General features: G+C 36.2%; 1 protein-coding gene across 2 annotated transcripts; it reads left to right on the top strand.

Annotated features, from left to right (window-relative positions):
- The first annotated feature begins 1,632 nt into the window (after positions 1 to 1,632).
- LOC134842096 (protein Wnt-3a-like) lies at positions 1,633 to 15,156 on the top strand. 2 transcript variants are annotated; one of them, XM_063858277.1, is made up of 8 exons: positions 1,633 to 3,093; positions 3,612 to 4,363; positions 6,353 to 6,521; positions 7,591 to 7,800; positions 10,413 to 10,580; positions 11,674 to 11,807; positions 13,417 to 13,595; positions 14,790 to 15,156. In XM_063858277.1, the coding sequence occupies exons 2-8, from the start codon at positions 4,092 to 4,094 to the stop codon at positions 15,035 to 15,037; spliced, it is 1,380 nt and encodes a 459-aa protein (XP_063714347.1). In that variant the 5' UTR covers positions 1,633 to 3,093; positions 3,612 to 4,091; the 3' UTR covers positions 15,038 to 15,156. The 2 variants fall into 2 exon arrangements, with proteins under 2 accessions (XP_063714347.1, XP_063714346.1); XM_063858276.1 differs by having other exon boundaries at positions 3,594 to 4,363.
- The last annotated feature ends 1,103 nt before the right edge of the window (positions 15,157 to 16,259 follow it).

Below are 16,259 nucleotides of genomic sequence, written 5' to 3'. Positions count from 1 at the left end.
ACGTTGCTGATTGGAATACGAGATGCAACAAGTTAGATTCTGGATAAAAAAGCGATAAAACCATATCTCAACTAATTTCAGATTCGCCTCGACTTTGTTTTGACGGGATTTAACTGCATTTCTTATCTTTATCTAACTATATAGAACCAAAAAAGTTGTTTCTTTTTGAAGGACTAGCAAGGTCAAATCTTAATTAATTTGGAAAAAAAGAAGAAAAATATAGGCAGTGACGTGGCATTAAAACGTTCCTCAATCTTTTTTTAAAGAAAGATCTTTTTCAAACTCCATACTTGAGCCGACTGTTCAACCCATATTTCCTTTCATCCCAGAGGACCAAATTGCTTTTAGTGCAATTTTCACCCCCTACCAATTTCACTTCGAAGCTCTCGAGTTTAGCTCAACCCCACTAATCCACCATTGAGACACCAAAATGCATTTCCAGGGCTGCTTTTGTTTCCAGCCTTCCGATTTAATCCCCGTCATAAGTTGCATGAACTGGTTTAAAATCATACCCGAAGAAAAACTGGCCGACAAGTTTTAATTCAACTTCATAATTTTTTCAAGGTTAAATTTTGCTTCTAAAATTCCATAAATGAAAGTGTCTTACTATCACGCTTGTTTTAGATTTCAATTTTTGTCTGATCACATAAACTGAAAAAATTAATCCAATGGAAAAAACGACAATAAAATTCAATTTTGAATTTTCTAGTTTCGAGTCTTAACGTATTTTCTCAATGCTCCTATTTTTGAAATTATTAATCTTCTGTCAGTTTTCGTGACAATATATTTTTGAAATTATTAAATCTTGTGTCAGTTTTTGTGGCAAAATCTAATATTTGAGCAGATCTGCAACTGCTTTTTTTTGAAACGCAAGAATTTTTTTCATTGTGTTTTGTTTGTTTCTTTTTTGTTTGAGTTGTTTTCAGGTGGTGCTACTTCTAAAGAGACCACCTGGTCGCTTTTACAACAACCCCCTGCTGTGCACGACAACTGACACTTACATTCGAGTCACTTTTCATCTACTGTCAATTAAATAAATAAATTCGTTTTCAAGAAGGGAACGGATTCGATTATCATTTACACTATAACAATAAAAAAAATCCCATCATGGCAGAAATCTGGAAACAATTATCCAAACTCAATATGCCATCAACTTATTAGCATATCATCTGCAGTTATTTATGGGAGAGTTTTGAGAAATTTGACAAAAAAAATTTCAGTTTTTTTGCGAGAATCTTTTACGTGAGCCCCCTCTGCTCTATTGCCAGAGGGCAAAAATTAAGTTCTTGGGTCAATATCCACGCATATTTAAACACTGTGCTATGCCTTTCAAAGGGAAATAGCTCCGAGCCATCGGTGTCTGGAAACTGTTAGTTAAACAGTTGAAAATTTTTAAATTGTGTTCGAATTTTCACTGTAATTTCTGCTTGTTTCAGAAGTTAATTGTATCTATCCAAAGCTTACAGCAATGGGATGATACTATCAACTATCTATATATGCGGAGGAAATGGTTAGGTTACATTTTAAACTCATATCATAAATAAGGCTTCATTATAAAAGGGTTAACTAATTGGATTATCAGGGCTTCGACCGAGTCTGTCGAAATCAAACAGGTTACTTCTATTTTGCTTCATTATTCTGATAAACTCTGTTTATTAATCTGTCATATTCAGTTCGAATTCTGAAGTTCAACTGTGACTAGACTAAAAGATAACTTTTTGCCAACTAGGTGACAAGTACTTTCGGACGAGGCTGAGAAATTTAGATTTGCTTGTTGGTCAAAGTCAATTATTTAATTCGATCTGCCGACTCTCTCTTTTAAGCTTGAGAATTTGCAGCTGTGAGATGCAGAGTTGGTATGTTTATACCATGTTAAAAATATACCATTCTTTGATAACAATGATCCAAAATAATTACATGGTAATATAAGTCGAATCAGCGTGTATTACTTGTTCGACAAGTTTTAAATTTTACCTGTTGTTTGTCAGAATTTCAAAATTTAACATGATAGTTGCTTCCAAAGTTATTTCCTATTTTCCTTGAACTAATTTACATTACACTAATGCTTCTGAACTAGCTATTTAAAAAGTACTAATAGCTTAATTAACTATTAGCGGCAGGTTTTGTCGACAAATCATGAAAAGCCCTGAACTGTAAAATGAAACAAATCTAAAATTAAGTTTGTTATGGTCAACTCTTCACAATTTTTGAAAAATACTTCAACTCACCAGCTTAGCTTTATAATTTGATTTTACAATTTATTCCTGATTTGGCTTCCTTTTTTAACCAGTGCCGTGAAATGATTTCAAATCGAGACATGAAAAAATTCGGCCTGATTAGGTCTGAAAACAAACAGACCTTGGGCACTTAATCTGCTCGGATCAGGTTACGCCAAACACTTTGCCAATTCCCGGGGCAAAAAGGCTACTTTTTAATTTATTGCGACCTTTCTTCCCAGTTTATCCGAGCAAATTCTGTTTCCGACTGACAAGATCCCGCGTTTCTACGGACATAACTAAGTTTATTATACCTCACTTTTTGAACTTGGATAACTTTTAACCAATTAGCGCAAAATCACTTCAAGGAGAAACTGACAGCTAAATGGAATCTTGGTCAAAGTTTGAACCTCTTTTGGTCAAAGATTAAAATTCATTAATAAAAATTTGACCTGTCACTTCTTGAAGTTTGCCATCAAATAAATTTAGCTCGGATTTTTAGCCTTCCGGAAAAGCTCCAGTGGATTCGGTTCAAACAGGATCCCTAATCCTCCGACTATAGACACTCTTTGAATCGGGTTGCTCTTTCCTTTCTTAGCGAGATTTGAGCCCGGCAAATAAGCCTCGGGCTCCAGGATATATTGCAATTTAGTTCCAAAATATCCAGCTATCCGGGCATATATCTTTATTGGAAGTTAATCAGAAGGGATCTTAATATTTCGGTGCTAGCAGACCTAAAACAGAGCTTTCTTTTCTGTTGTGACATTTTTTGGAGTCGTAAAAATGTTGATCGAGTTTGGGAATCTGCTAAGAGTTTATTGGCCTGTTGTGACCATAAATCGCTGACTCCTCTACGTTTGTTCGACCTACAACCTAAGTATAAAATAACTCAACTAGCAGAAAAACCCAGTAAGCAGAAAAATTATACAACGAATTCAGTACAAACATCAATTTGTTGGTCTCGGTTAAAAATGTGACAACATATTCTTATGAAGAGTTTGTTTGTTATGAAGTCTAATTCTGATCCTTATCAGAAGAAAGTACTGAAGTTACGCATTGAACACCGTTTGAAGTTTTTATGATCGATTACGTTAAGTTTTCACTTTTGTCTTTGCTGCATTAACAAATAAAATAATCTATTTTTAGTTATCATAATTGATTTCTGATTTTAAAAAACCGTATCGATAGCAAACCTGTAAGATAAAGACCAAATATATATTTTTCGGAAAACAGAGATACGTTAAAATCATGTTTTCATTTCAAAATAGAACACTTCATAAGCTAGCTTCTAAACAAAACTCTGTAACCATTTAGAAACAATTTTCTTCTTACTTGAGAGAGTTTAACTGATTTTATGCTAACTGGGCCTTCTGTTAGTTGGGCTTTGTCAAAAAGTTAGCGGGTAGTCTTCTCAAAGGGGGGAGATAACAGGTCACGACTAATTGTCAACTTGTTTTACAACACCCGAACTGGGCCGAAAGAAGCGAGAAGAAAAAGAAACACTTCAAACACATTAATCAATTCTACGGTTCTTCTCAACCCAGACGGGAACCCTTACCTCACTAAATCTGAACCATAATTACCAAACACCAGTCAATAAACAGACAAATACACAATCGCCTCATACCACACAGAATACCTGCTTAATTAATTATTTCCACAATTATTTAACTGCGTAGCTCGCCCCTGAGACCGAAAGTCAAGTCCCAAACAAAGTCTGATTTACAATCCGCCTTTACGCTTTGACATCTTTACTGCAGAACCTCAATGTTGCTTCAATTTCGAGATCTAAACACACTCAACTCAGTTCATTTTGGCTCAAATTTGGCCTAATATTTCCAAAAACGAAAAGGGCAACCCAGTTTTTTTTTAAATATGTCTATTAACCTTACCGAAAGTAGACAACCTTTAAATTTGGATTATCCCAATTTCATGAGCAGGCGACTAAAACAGCAATCATCAAGAATTAGTAATTCAGGAATCTCGAAGAATTTTGCAAACTGGAGCAGTTTCACAATTTTACTGTTAACTCTTTTACTGGCTTCACTTATACCAGTTGAATCAACTCAGATATCCAGGCTCCCTAACTACGATACCATGGCTCAATTCAGAGAGATGGAACTCGCTCAGGAAGAACTTATGTTTCGGTAGGAGCTCTCAGATGATTAAAACGAGATTTTGACACATTTTTTTTATGGGCGAGACGTGCGCATATTTTCTGAAGGTGCGTCAAGCGAGTTGATTGTAAGAGGGAGTTGTAAAATTTAAAATGAGAAAACTTATTACTAACTTAAAAGAAAACAGTTTTATATCAGATGGGGAGTTGTTTGATAGGATCGTTCACTTTTTCCGCTGTAAGTAAGTCCAAAAAAGGAAACTTTCAAACCATTTTTTCTCAATACTGAAAGAAACGTTATATATTTTTTTGGAAACCCAATTACGACTATTTTAATCTCGGGTTAACCTCCTTACATAAATGTTTATCTGTATCACAAGAATTTTTTGTATGGCGGTTAACCCGGGATTCATTGAGTTAATGCATGGAGTCTATCGAAAAAAACGCTTAGTATACAATTTCCAGCTTTCTTTCCTTTAGGTACCCCAATTCGAGAAGAAAAAGCACTCTGTGTCATATATGTTGCAACCACTTCGGAACGTGGCCAGAATATTAGAAAACCCTAAATCGCGGAGGAAAGAAAACAGATAAAAAACAAAACAAACAACCCATTTGGGAGACATTTTTATTTTTTTCTGAAGTTCTCATTTGTTTTTTTTTTAATTCTGACCATTAAGAGTGGGGGAAAACTTTGTCGTGTTTTGTTTTTATTTTTATTTTCAATTTTTTTTCAACCCTGGTACAACATATAAGCATCGAAATGGCTCCATTGACATATCTTAATGAAGCTATTTCAGGCTTAATTGGAGCGACCCTAGGAACAATCCAGAAACTTTCTCAGTATCAAGAAAATCAGTGAAAAAATTTTGATTCTTAGTCTAATCTCGAGCGAATAAAGCGAGTCAGCAGGCTTTTTAACCGGCAGCTTTTTAAAGCCGAAAAAATTTAGTTTAATTCCACTTGAATAGTTTTCAATATTTTCTTTAGCGTCTTCATAGTTTAAAAAACGAACTTTCGTCAAAAAATTTAAAAAAAAATAGTTTATTTTTATTTTTCAAACTTCTTAATTTTTTTTCTACTCATTTTTCGGCACAAATTTTGTGAAACTTACTTCATTTACTATAACTGTCGAATCAAATCTCTTCGGTTTTTTCAACCCCCCATGGTTAAGAAACGACGCAATTCTATTTATTTTTTGCTTACTATTTTTGTGGCCGGAAAATTCAATGCTAATTGCATAGCAACCAGCTATCTTTGGTTTTTTCATAGTCTTTTTTGCGCAAAATTAGGAGCCAAAAGACCCATTGGATTGGGACGAGTGATATATTATAGTAAAACCGTTTCAATTGGAAGCAGAAAACAACTTTAAAAATTTTCATAAGCAGTTTGAAATTTTCTTGGCAGTCTAAATTCGAGACAACAAAGCGAACCAACAGGTTTATAACAGGGCAATCAGTTATTCTGCTTAAGCGTGAAAAATTAGTTTTTATTCGACTACCTTAATTTTTGAACCTAATTTTAGCACTATCTTGGGAATAAATGTTTTTTTTTTCAAATTCTTCAAAAATTTTCTAACAATAAAAAACCTTGATACCCAAGCAGGCGCTAAGACAAATTTCAAAACTGGGAACGAAATAAGTTTTTCACGAACTCAATAGTGAATTTCTAAATTCGACCGTTGTGATTTCGACGGAATTCTTTGCTATCATTCCTGATATTATTCTACTTCACTTCCACAAACATTTTGATATCAAAAATAGAAAAAGCTGCATAGACATCGTATCATTTTTATCTCAAGCATTAAAAGCAAAGTATAAGCCAAATTTTTGTAAAACAAATGTCAAGGACAAAAAAAAATCATTTTTTAGTGTTTCATTTGTAGACAAATCGTTTTTCAGCTTTTGCCGAGTAATTGACTTTACAGATCGTCAAGGATTTTCAAAAAATCACAGTCACACAACTCTTATGAGCCAACTCAAACCCTGGTTTTGTCGAAAACGTGTGCTTGTTTATTTCTCAGGTCTTACGACTCGGACTATGTGCGAGATGCGGACGCTTGGTGCAGAAGGTACCTGCCCCACCTGCCCAAACTGGCCCGACTGACCTGCAGTGCATTCCCCAGGGCCACTGTCCTCATGGCTTACGCGGGCACCAGAATAGGACTGGAGACCTGCACGGACCTTTTCAAGGTACCCTGTCCAATTTTTTTTATTCAACCAGCCCGGAGACCTAATCCGGAGATTAATTATTTAAGTTCATAAGAGCGCATATAAGCGGCGTTCATTAAGCTCCGACTTCCTTGCAAGAGCTCACCTTGCAAATTGCAGCACGCGTGCGATTTGACCCCCGAAATAATGTGCTTGCTATGCACTATCACTACCGGAGCGCCATAATTCCACAATACATTATTTTAGGTCACATACACATTTCAACAGCAAAAAAATGGAAAAATGAGAATATTGCAGCTTGTATATCAGTTAGAAACTGAGTATTAGCAAGCAAGGGCGCTTCAACCTAGCCTGGTATCTCCTTTGAATTCTGCAGGCTTGCTAAAACTTTATGCAAATTTAGTCCTAATGCTTTGAAATTAACTGCACCCTTGAGCTATGATCACTTTGATCTGAACTTGAATATTGTTTTTAGCCAAGAACAGACTTAGAATTGTGGTTATTAAATTGACATTCTTTAGCAATGTTACGGTCATACTATGCTATGATTCTGCAAAAATTTGGTCAAAAAATTCGGTCAAGTAAACTCAGATAGGAATTTGTTGCAACTTTTTGATTTCTCTTGTTCTAATCCCCGCCATTGTGCAAATCGCCTGCGAAACTGAGAAAATAAATCATAAATTTTTTTGGATCATAGCCCACACTTGTGGCAGACATTATCAAAAGAGTTCAATTTGCTTCGGAGGCAGAACTTTCCAAAATCGTCTCATTCAATCAAAGTTATTGATGCATGTCCTGTCCAGGAACGGATTTAGTCTGCCCCCCCCCCCCCTCAGGGATTCGACCCCCTGCCGACCCAAATAGTCCCCCTTTGAACTATTTTGAAATATCCATTTATGGTAACGGACCCTAAAAATTTTCTAAAGGCGCCGTAGGCGCCAATATACATTAATTTTGAGGAAGGAGGGGGAGGGGGGAGGGGGTAGTTTTTTGTCCGTTTTTCGTTGAATCGACCATGGCAAAATAATCCAAAACAAAATGACAAAAATTATCGGTTGGTGCTGCATAAAATAATGTCCCGTGTTTACAGAATGAGATGTGGCGCTGTGAGGGGCTGGACAAGAGGACTCCGATGAAAGGACTGCTCTACTTGTTCCGCTCTCCCATAATGCAGACTAACACCAAGGAGAGGGCCATTGTGGAGGCATTCGTGGGGGCTGCGGCTGCTCTAAGTGTAGCCACAGCATGTGGGGACGGGTATCTGTCTACTGAGTGCTCTTGCGGAGTCGCTCCCCCAGAGGTGACAGTTCCCTTGTCCTAAATCGGATTATTAAGACGCCAACATTTGCAAACAAACAAAATAGGAAAAACATAACTTCACTTTTATTTCAGGCTAATCAGCTGCCACAAATGAAAGTCAGATAAGCTCCAATGGCATTTCATACACAAAATCGTTCAGTCGTGATTCGATAGCTGTTGAAAACTTTTGACAAATGAAAGCTAGTTGCCAAAATTTTTTTGAACGAAGATAGAGTGAACAGTCATATTGAGTCAGTTTAAGCTGAAGTTACAAATTTTTGCATTATTTACTAATCAAACAATAAAAAACTTGTTCATCGTATGCTATTTTTCAGTCGTTAAAAACAACAGTGAAATTGAACAAGACTGCTCGTATCAGGGCGAAACCTAAATGTTACGACTGCCTTTTACCGTCTATGGAGCAGTAATAACATGAAATAATAAATGTAATAAAATAAAACCAATATTTTTTATAAATTGAGAATTTTGTGAAAATCAACCCTCACACGCCATATACAGTACAAAGTTATAGATTTTGCTCCTACTAACAGATAAATTATGGCAAATAAGCTTCCTTCAACCAATTGGAACAATTTCTAAGACAGATTTAATCTCCGCTTACGTGTTAATCGCGCGAAATATATAGCGCGGTAATTGTTCCAATTTGGCCAAAACGGCAATTCTAAACCCCCATAATTTTCCGAAAAATGATCACAGGTAAAACATCTTTTGAAAAATAAGCTCAAAACAACAAAACTTTTTGAATGATAATTTCTAAAATTATGATGGATATAATTTCTAAAAACTTTTATAAACAAAAACTGTTTTTAAACCAGAAATTAGTATTTTATGCAATAAAATTTGCTTTTGACTATCAAAGCAAAATTTTTCTCTATTTGAAACTAATTTGGGAGATAATATCCATCCTAGTAAATGAATTTTTTAGCGGAATCGTGATTGACTGACTAAAAGAAGCCAAACATGACCCTTTTAGGTCAAAAGTTAGTTTTAACCAAGTAGTTAAAAGCGGATTTTTAACCCGGTAGTTAAGAGCAAAGTTCTCAACCTAGTAGTTAAAAGCAAAAGTTGTAAGCCAGTAGTTTTTGCGGAATATTGTTTGACCAAAAGGAGCCCAACCTTAACTTTTTCTAGGGCAAAACTTTGGGTCCGAATTTCACTTCAAAATTTTGCACTACATTCATTTTGGTAAACTTCTATAAAATTTGTTTTCCGATCAATTATTGTTTGGTATTCACTCAGTTTGAGCAAAAGCGTGATTAAAACGTTTAACTTTTTCCGTGTCCTGATAATTTAAGTCAGCAGAGTAGTCATGTTGCTGATGTTATTTGTTACGCTTCACGAAATGGGAATTCAAACAAGAATGCTCGTATCAGTGCGAAACCCTGAATATTCAGACTGACTTTTAAGGTCTATGAAGCAGTAATAACATGAAAAAAAATTTTGAGATTTTTTTGTGAAAATCATTCCCCCTCACGCCATATAAAGTACAAAGTGATAGATTTTGTCCCTACTAACAGAGCATTTATGGCAACTACGCTTCCTTCAATCAATTTGGAACGATTTGTAAGACGGATTTAATCTCCGCTTACGCGTTAACCGCGCGAAATTTAAAGCGCGGTAATTGTTCCAACTTGGCCAAAATGGCAATCTTAAACCCCCATAACTTTTCGAAAATTGATCACAGATGAATTTTTTTTTCAAATTTAAGCTCAGGACAACAACGTTCTGTCAAAATTGTATAGTAAAAAAGTCGAAATTTGTCGGAAGAAAAAAGCCACCCGAGCACAAATTTTCCCTTACTTTCCTTACTAAAGTCGGAACAATAAGCTGGCAATGAATAAGCGGGTTTTCTGTAGTATAATATGTATCTTGGAAAAACGCTCGTAGAGGGTTAAGCGTGATATCATTTTAAATTTTTTCAGCATTATTTCGCGTTCAAGAAAATTTCTCAGTGTCGAGTAAAAATGTCTTGCTCCTTAGAAGCTTTCACAGCAGGCTAATTTTTTGCCTGAAATTGATTCTCAAATTTGATTTAGTTTTTCTTGTTTATGTCGCTAAAAACTTCTGTCATTTGTTTTTGCCTTTTTTTGTTTTAGAAGCTTTTATTTCAATTACTTTCCAAAAAAACGGCAGAAAAGCGAGAAAATTTTCGAGGGGGATGTTTTTTCAAAAAACCTTTCGTCAATTTTTCCTGTGTTTCGGTCAGCCTAGTTAATACAATAGGTCAATGATAACGCTTTAGGTCACGTGATGGAAAATAATGCTCAAGTAATGCCAAAGGAGGTTAAAGAAAAATTTTAGCATGGGCCGACCAAAAATGGATGTCATGAAACAGTAACGAAAGATCAATATTGCAAAAACTTGTGCTATTCATTTTACTTTTTGGAACATATATCCTTCTTGTAACTAACTTTTTTCCTTCCAAATTTCCATTTTTTTTAAAAGTTGTTAAAATTTTGCAATGAATAAATACTTAGTTGCAACATTCAGTGCAACTTCCGTACCAACTGGTTCTACTTGTTTTTTTTCTGTGCTGTTTTTATTCAACATTTTTTCGTTTAATAATGGCGAAACTTCTTTTGTCGTCTGTAGAGCTCTTCCATGGGAGGCATGGGAGGTGGTGGGGTGTCTGTGGCGAATGAGGGATGCCACGACAACTTCAAAGTGGGCTACGAACTAGCTCTCAACTTCCTCTCCACTCTCTTCAAGGCACTCTCCAAGAGAGACGACCCCAACTACGCACTCTCCAGACACAATATGGTAAGGAAAATCCAGGTCAATTGAGAAAACCTCCTCTCTAGTCAGGGCAATCTATCTCATCAAAACCACCAAATATCGGAAAAGAGTCTCAGCCAATCAGAAGTATTGGAAATTCAGCCAAAATTCTGGTTAGTTTAGAGGACGCTGATTGGTTGAGAAATTGTCACGCAATTGGTCCTTGCGTCATTAGAAAAGCCTTCTCGAAGTCAAATTCACCAAGTTTGGTTCTTCAGCCTCAGAATTTAATTGGCCTTAGTTTTCCTAAAAGCTGCGGGTAAATTACTCAATTTTGTTTATCTAAAAGCTCAAGTAACCCGCATGCTAGTGATCTGGCTAATATATCCACCTCTCAGCTGATAGTACGATAGTTTGAGGATCTCCGTGCTCTGTGCTCATTCCGAGACTGACTAAGCACTTAACAAAAAACCCATAAACTGCTGTCAGTACTCAAGCAGAGCAGCGCAAAAGCCGTTTTCTGTAAAAACGTGAACAAATCGTTTTTGTGTTTTTTCTTCTTAAAATGGTATCAATACCCTCAATCATAATCGAACTTTGGTGTGGCAACAAAGGGTAGATCTAGAAATTTCGGGAGGTAGAGTTTCTGAAAAACTTCGAAAAGTTTGTCGACTTTTAAGGTCGACCAAATTGAATTTCTGAGCTATCCCAAACCACTATAAAGATCTCGTTTTGACCAAATCTTCTGCATCGCAGGGAACTTTTTGAAAAAACAGGCCAAGAAGGTAGTTTTTAAGCACTTTTTGGAAAAATTTGACCAAAAATATCCCCAAATCAATGTGGTCCCTGCTGGCAGCCATGGACTTTCCATGGGTTATGGGAGAAAGAATAGATTGCAACCACAATTATCCGAAACCATGGTTTTGGTAAAATTGGAACTATTCGATTAATATCAGAAGTTGAAAATGTTCTGGCCTTCACGTGGGTAGTTTTCAGTCGCAAACTCCTAGTAATCTTCTCAAAAATGGCTATAAAAGTTCATAATTTACCTAAAAGTTTGGATTTTTTCAAATTTTTATGGACAAAAGTGGTCGAAAATCTTGTCCCTGACAACTTTCACTCCTTGTTTTGCTTTTAGGTTGGGGGTGTTGTGACAGCTATGTTGACCCACAAGAAGAAGTGTGCGTGTCACGGGCAGAGTGGGGCTTGCTCAGTGCAGACGTGCTGGGTGGAGGCAGAAGACATGAAGACAATCGGACAGAGGATACGCAAGTCAGTTACTATACAGTCTTTTCAGAGCCGAGGAATTAGTTTATGGGAATGCTGATGATGAGCACGAATTTTTAAACCACTGCCTCTCATTAAAAACCTATCCTAACATCTTTTCCTTAAAAACAAACCCAAAAATAATTCTCCGTTTTTTATCAATAAAATAAAGAACAACAATATGTCTAACGAGTAGATAAGCTGTCCTGATATAAGTTTTTTTTTCATAATAATGTCTTGAAATTCGTTCAAAAGTTTATATTCTCTCAATGTGAAAACTTTTCTTGCGGTTCTGCGAAAAAGTAAATAATGGTAATTATCAAAAATCAAAATGGTTGATATGCATGGTGAAATCTTGAAATTCATCATCGTTGTTATCAAAACTATTATGCATAATTACATGATTAAATGATACAAAGGACACCCTATTTTTTTCAGCTTGAAAATCAGAGTAATTTTTTTGGTCTAATCTATACATAAACTAGAAGAAAGAAGAGTGTGAGTGTGTTCAAACACCATAATGTGACTTTGAAAATGAGGAGTGCCACGGGTTATGCAATGTTTCTTGTTTTGCCCATTTTTTTGACAAAAGGGCGAAAAGGGCAAAAAAGTACAAAAATGGATTTCAGTGACTTCTACATTTCCTTTGAAGTTAATTTCCATAAGATGCTTAAAATGAAACATCGGCACCTTCATTGAAGGTATTATTCAATTTCTTTTTCCTTAAAGGCTCTCTTGTCTTCATTGTGTATGAAATTTTATGAATCACTCAAATTTTGGTAAATAATGAACTTAAGTTTAGTAGCACTTTTTTGTTGAACATGGAATCATTTTTGATTCTGCATTTATATCTTAATTCCGCCCCTTCGTTTCCCCCTTAAATCCGCCCCTCCGCTTCCCCCTTATATCCGCCCCTGCCTCTTGAAACTAAAACTGATCTGATCGACTTTATCAAAACCTGGACAATTTTTGACCATTATGATCTGAAGTAACGTTTTTTCCGGCGTTTGAAAGTAGCATATTTGACATCATAGGTGCCTTTTAAGATCTTCAGGTTTGATCAGCCGGAAAAGGAAACGGTTAAAACAAACTGTGAAATGGGCGGACTTTCGAGAGCGTCAAATTCTTCTATCCCTTAATCCATGCTTATGCTTGACCCAACATGACTTTATCTTACAATATCTGAAATCTTAAATCGTATTCCATGTATGATTGCGTGTTTTGGACCCACATCATATCATACCTCCTAAACCGTTTTAAGGACGAGATTATGACCTGGGCTCTAAATTAGAATGATCAGGCAGTTTGAATAGAGTATTTCATGGGCAGCCTTTATCAATACAAATTAAATAATGGGGCAGTCCATCCCGGGTCGAGGTTATGATCAGACGGTCGCGACCAAATTTTAGTATTTCCAGATTGCCGCGACTAAAACTGGACATTTTCAAACCGCCGCGATCAAATTTCGGTGTTTCTAGACTTTACGGACCGAGGCAATGTGTCAGCGACCGGCGCGACTGGAAAAAGTAGTTATGAGTTAGTCTATAAGGGGGTAGAGAGTTGAGTGGACTTGATTTTATTTTCACAATTACTCCAAGTGTTATTCTATCTGTAGGAAGTATCTGTCGCCGATGGAGGTGGAGGTGAACGAGAAGCGACAGCTGATCTCGATGGAGAAGAACAAGAGGAACCGGGTCAACCTGCCCGACTGGACTGATGATAAGACCAACGAGTGGAGGACTGTCTACAATCAGGCCAGCGAGATGTGGTGTTACCCCAACAAAATCAATTCAGGTCACTCTCACCGCCTTTTCTCACTAGCAACGTATCTGCTGTTTTCTACTTTACGTCCTCAAATTACTGGAAGATTAAGACCAATTTTGTTTGAAATTAAGTATAATTCAGTGTCAGCCAATCGGATTCCAGCATTATATGCTTTTTCCAAAAATTGTTTTTTTTCCCAAAATTGGGCGTTTTTCTGTTTTACATCCTCAAATTACTAGAAGGTTAGGAGCCATTTGTTTGAAATAAAGTAGAATTCAAAGTAAAGCCAATCTGCTTGAAGCATTATATGCACTGATGTAATTAGAGATCCCCGCCTTCAGGGGTTCGGCACCCTCACTACCCAAAGGGGTCTTCCTTCGGTACTATTTACGATATCCATATTCGGCCGATCTATCCCAAATTTTTTTAAGCAAAGTTTTTGGCGCCAACTTATTCTAACTTTGATCCAAAAAGTGCTCAAAAACATCTTGCGGAGCAGAAAACTTTGTCAAATTAGGGTCTTTTTTGTAATTTGAGAGTGCTCAAAAAATCAACTAGGTCGTTCAGTTTTTTTTTTGAAAATCCGCCCCACCCCTTTGAGAAACCCTAGATTCACCCGCAAAAGGACCGCAAAATCATCCTCATTATTCGTCTTTTCTAGAAACTGCACATAAATGCATTGCGCTATTACCATGGTCGATTGTATCTTCTGTTTTTTTTTTGTATAATTCATGAGATGGGCTCACAAAACGATTTTCTTAAATAAAACTGAATTGTTCCATAACAATTTTCGAGCGGAACCCTTAAAAGACGGAAAACTTCAGCTAATTTCAACTCAATTTCTAAGTGGAATTTCTTAAGGTCGAAAGTCATCTATGAGATAAGCGGAAAAAATGGAATTTTTTTGATAAAAACTTATGAACGGAATTATTATCCCCCTTTAAAATGGATGGTTTTTTGCCGACTCCAGTCCCATCATGAGCGAATAGTTGGACGGAACCCTGACCGAAAAAAAATTAGTCGAAAAAAAATTAATTTTTTTGTTTTTCAGACCAATTTACTGCGTGGATAGTAGATTGTGTGAGCATTGAAAATATGTTCGGAAAAGTCTGAGTATTCTGAAGTATTTGGGCTCAGCAACGGGCTAATCTTTTTAAAATTGAGAGTTTGATGAATTTGGCGAAAACGATAAAAGTTATATGACGCATGTTTTCTTTTTCGTAGGAATGGGCGGTCGGTTCTGCCCAGAGGACATTGATGATTTGGGCTGCAGTCTCTTCTGTTGTTCAGCCAACATGACCATCCCGAGCACAGACAACAAACGTGGGGCCAGCTACGCCTGGCAAACGTTCAAATACGAGCATGAATGCAAGTGCCAGTTCCAATTCTGCTGTTCCGTAGAGTGCGAAACGTGCACGTTTACTGAACGACACCGAGTGTGTTTAGGCGGCGGCAGTCCCCCCTCTGCTTGAAAGCATTGTTTGTGAGCTGAAAACATTCTACAAAACTGTTTATATTTTTGTGAAAATTGGCAGGAACTTCATCTAGCCTCCAGGATAAAAAGTAACAATTTCATGGAAGTTTAAAGCAAACGGTTAGAAAAGAGAGACAAAAAAACAGCACTAAAATTTTAAGTTCACATTTTGAAGAGCAAACAACTGCACGGGTGCTGTAAAGGCGGATTTTGGGGGAGATGGTGGGACCACCCTTTGGTAAACTTTTTTTTGGCTGAAAAATTCTATAATTCTTCTAAAATATAACACAACTTTAAAAAAGATTTTTCTAAAAAGTATCCAAAAGCTGTGCTTTTGGCCTCTTTATTTTGGACTGCCGGGCAAAAACCTTTATATAAATAGGTTCTTTAAAGTGTTCTGGGAGAGCTCGAAAATCATTTTAGTTGTCTCAAAATACTTGCCACCTCCCGCCCCTTCCCCTCGGATCGCTGTGATTATTGCATGATCAGGTCAAATGAAGATGAAGAGGCTAGATGAAGGTTAATTCGAATGAATTTCTTTGTGTTGTGTAATTTTATCTAAAAACGATCTGCTTTTCCAAATTTTAAAGTGCCAAGTTTTTGATGCATAAAAGTAACAATTTTAATAATTATTTTTTTAAAAAACAAAAACAGCGTGAAAATTCGGCGTTTTGTAGTTTAACAGTAGAATGATGAAACAAAACTGAGGAAAATTTTGCAAAATTATTGGACCCTTGGGATGAATCTGAATGTCGACAAAATTGCTTGAAGGAGACTGAGACTGGCATAAATATTTTAATAATAATTTTAATGACTTTTAATGAGAACAGTTACTTGCCAACATTTTTTAAAGTTCAAATTCTTCCGTGTTAAAACTCGCAAGGCAGATCGAAATCGAACCTATCGTGTAGTGAGTATAGTCACATATATAGCAAGCATTTAATTTGTATTCAATTTTCAAATAGTTCAAAACAATTGAAATTCTGTGTTTGTTATAATATTTTTTTACCATTCAATGTTTTGAGATGTTCTGTCACCCTCAGAAAGGTAAATTTTTTAATGATGCAATTTGTGATTTATATTGATTGTCTCATCTCAATTGCTTATCAATGACTTGCTGATTTAGAACAAGAACATCATTTCTAATGATATTTGGCAGCGGATATCTTGTTTTAGTTTTTTGGAAAAGCAATTGATGACATTCCTCCAACCCCTCAAAA

The sequence above is a fragment of the Symsagittifera roscoffensis genome, chromosome 3 (genome assembly GCF_963678635.1).
Source record: "Symsagittifera roscoffensis chromosome 3, txSymRosc1.1, whole genome shotgun sequence".
Classification (NCBI taxonomy): Eukaryota; Metazoa; Xenacoelomorpha; order Acoela; family Convolutidae; genus Symsagittifera; species Symsagittifera roscoffensis.
The sequence above is the reverse complement of the archived record's forward strand: the minus strand, read 5'-3'. Positions and strand labels throughout refer to the sequence as shown.

Bases quoted from the DNA above. Each gene is read 5' to 3' on its own strand.
- LOC134842096 (XM_063858277.1), top strand. From the start codon at position 4,092: ATGTCTATTAACCTTACCGAAAGTAGACAACCTTTAAATTTGGATTAT. The intron at 4,364-6,352 runs GTAGGAGCTCTC...TTTATTTCTCAG, and splicing joins CAGGAAGAACTTATGTTTCG to GTCTTACGACTCGGACTATG. The intron at 11,808-13,416 runs GTCAGTTACTAT...TTCTATCTGTAG, and splicing joins ATCGGACAGAGGATACGCAA to GAAGTATCTGTCGCCGATGG.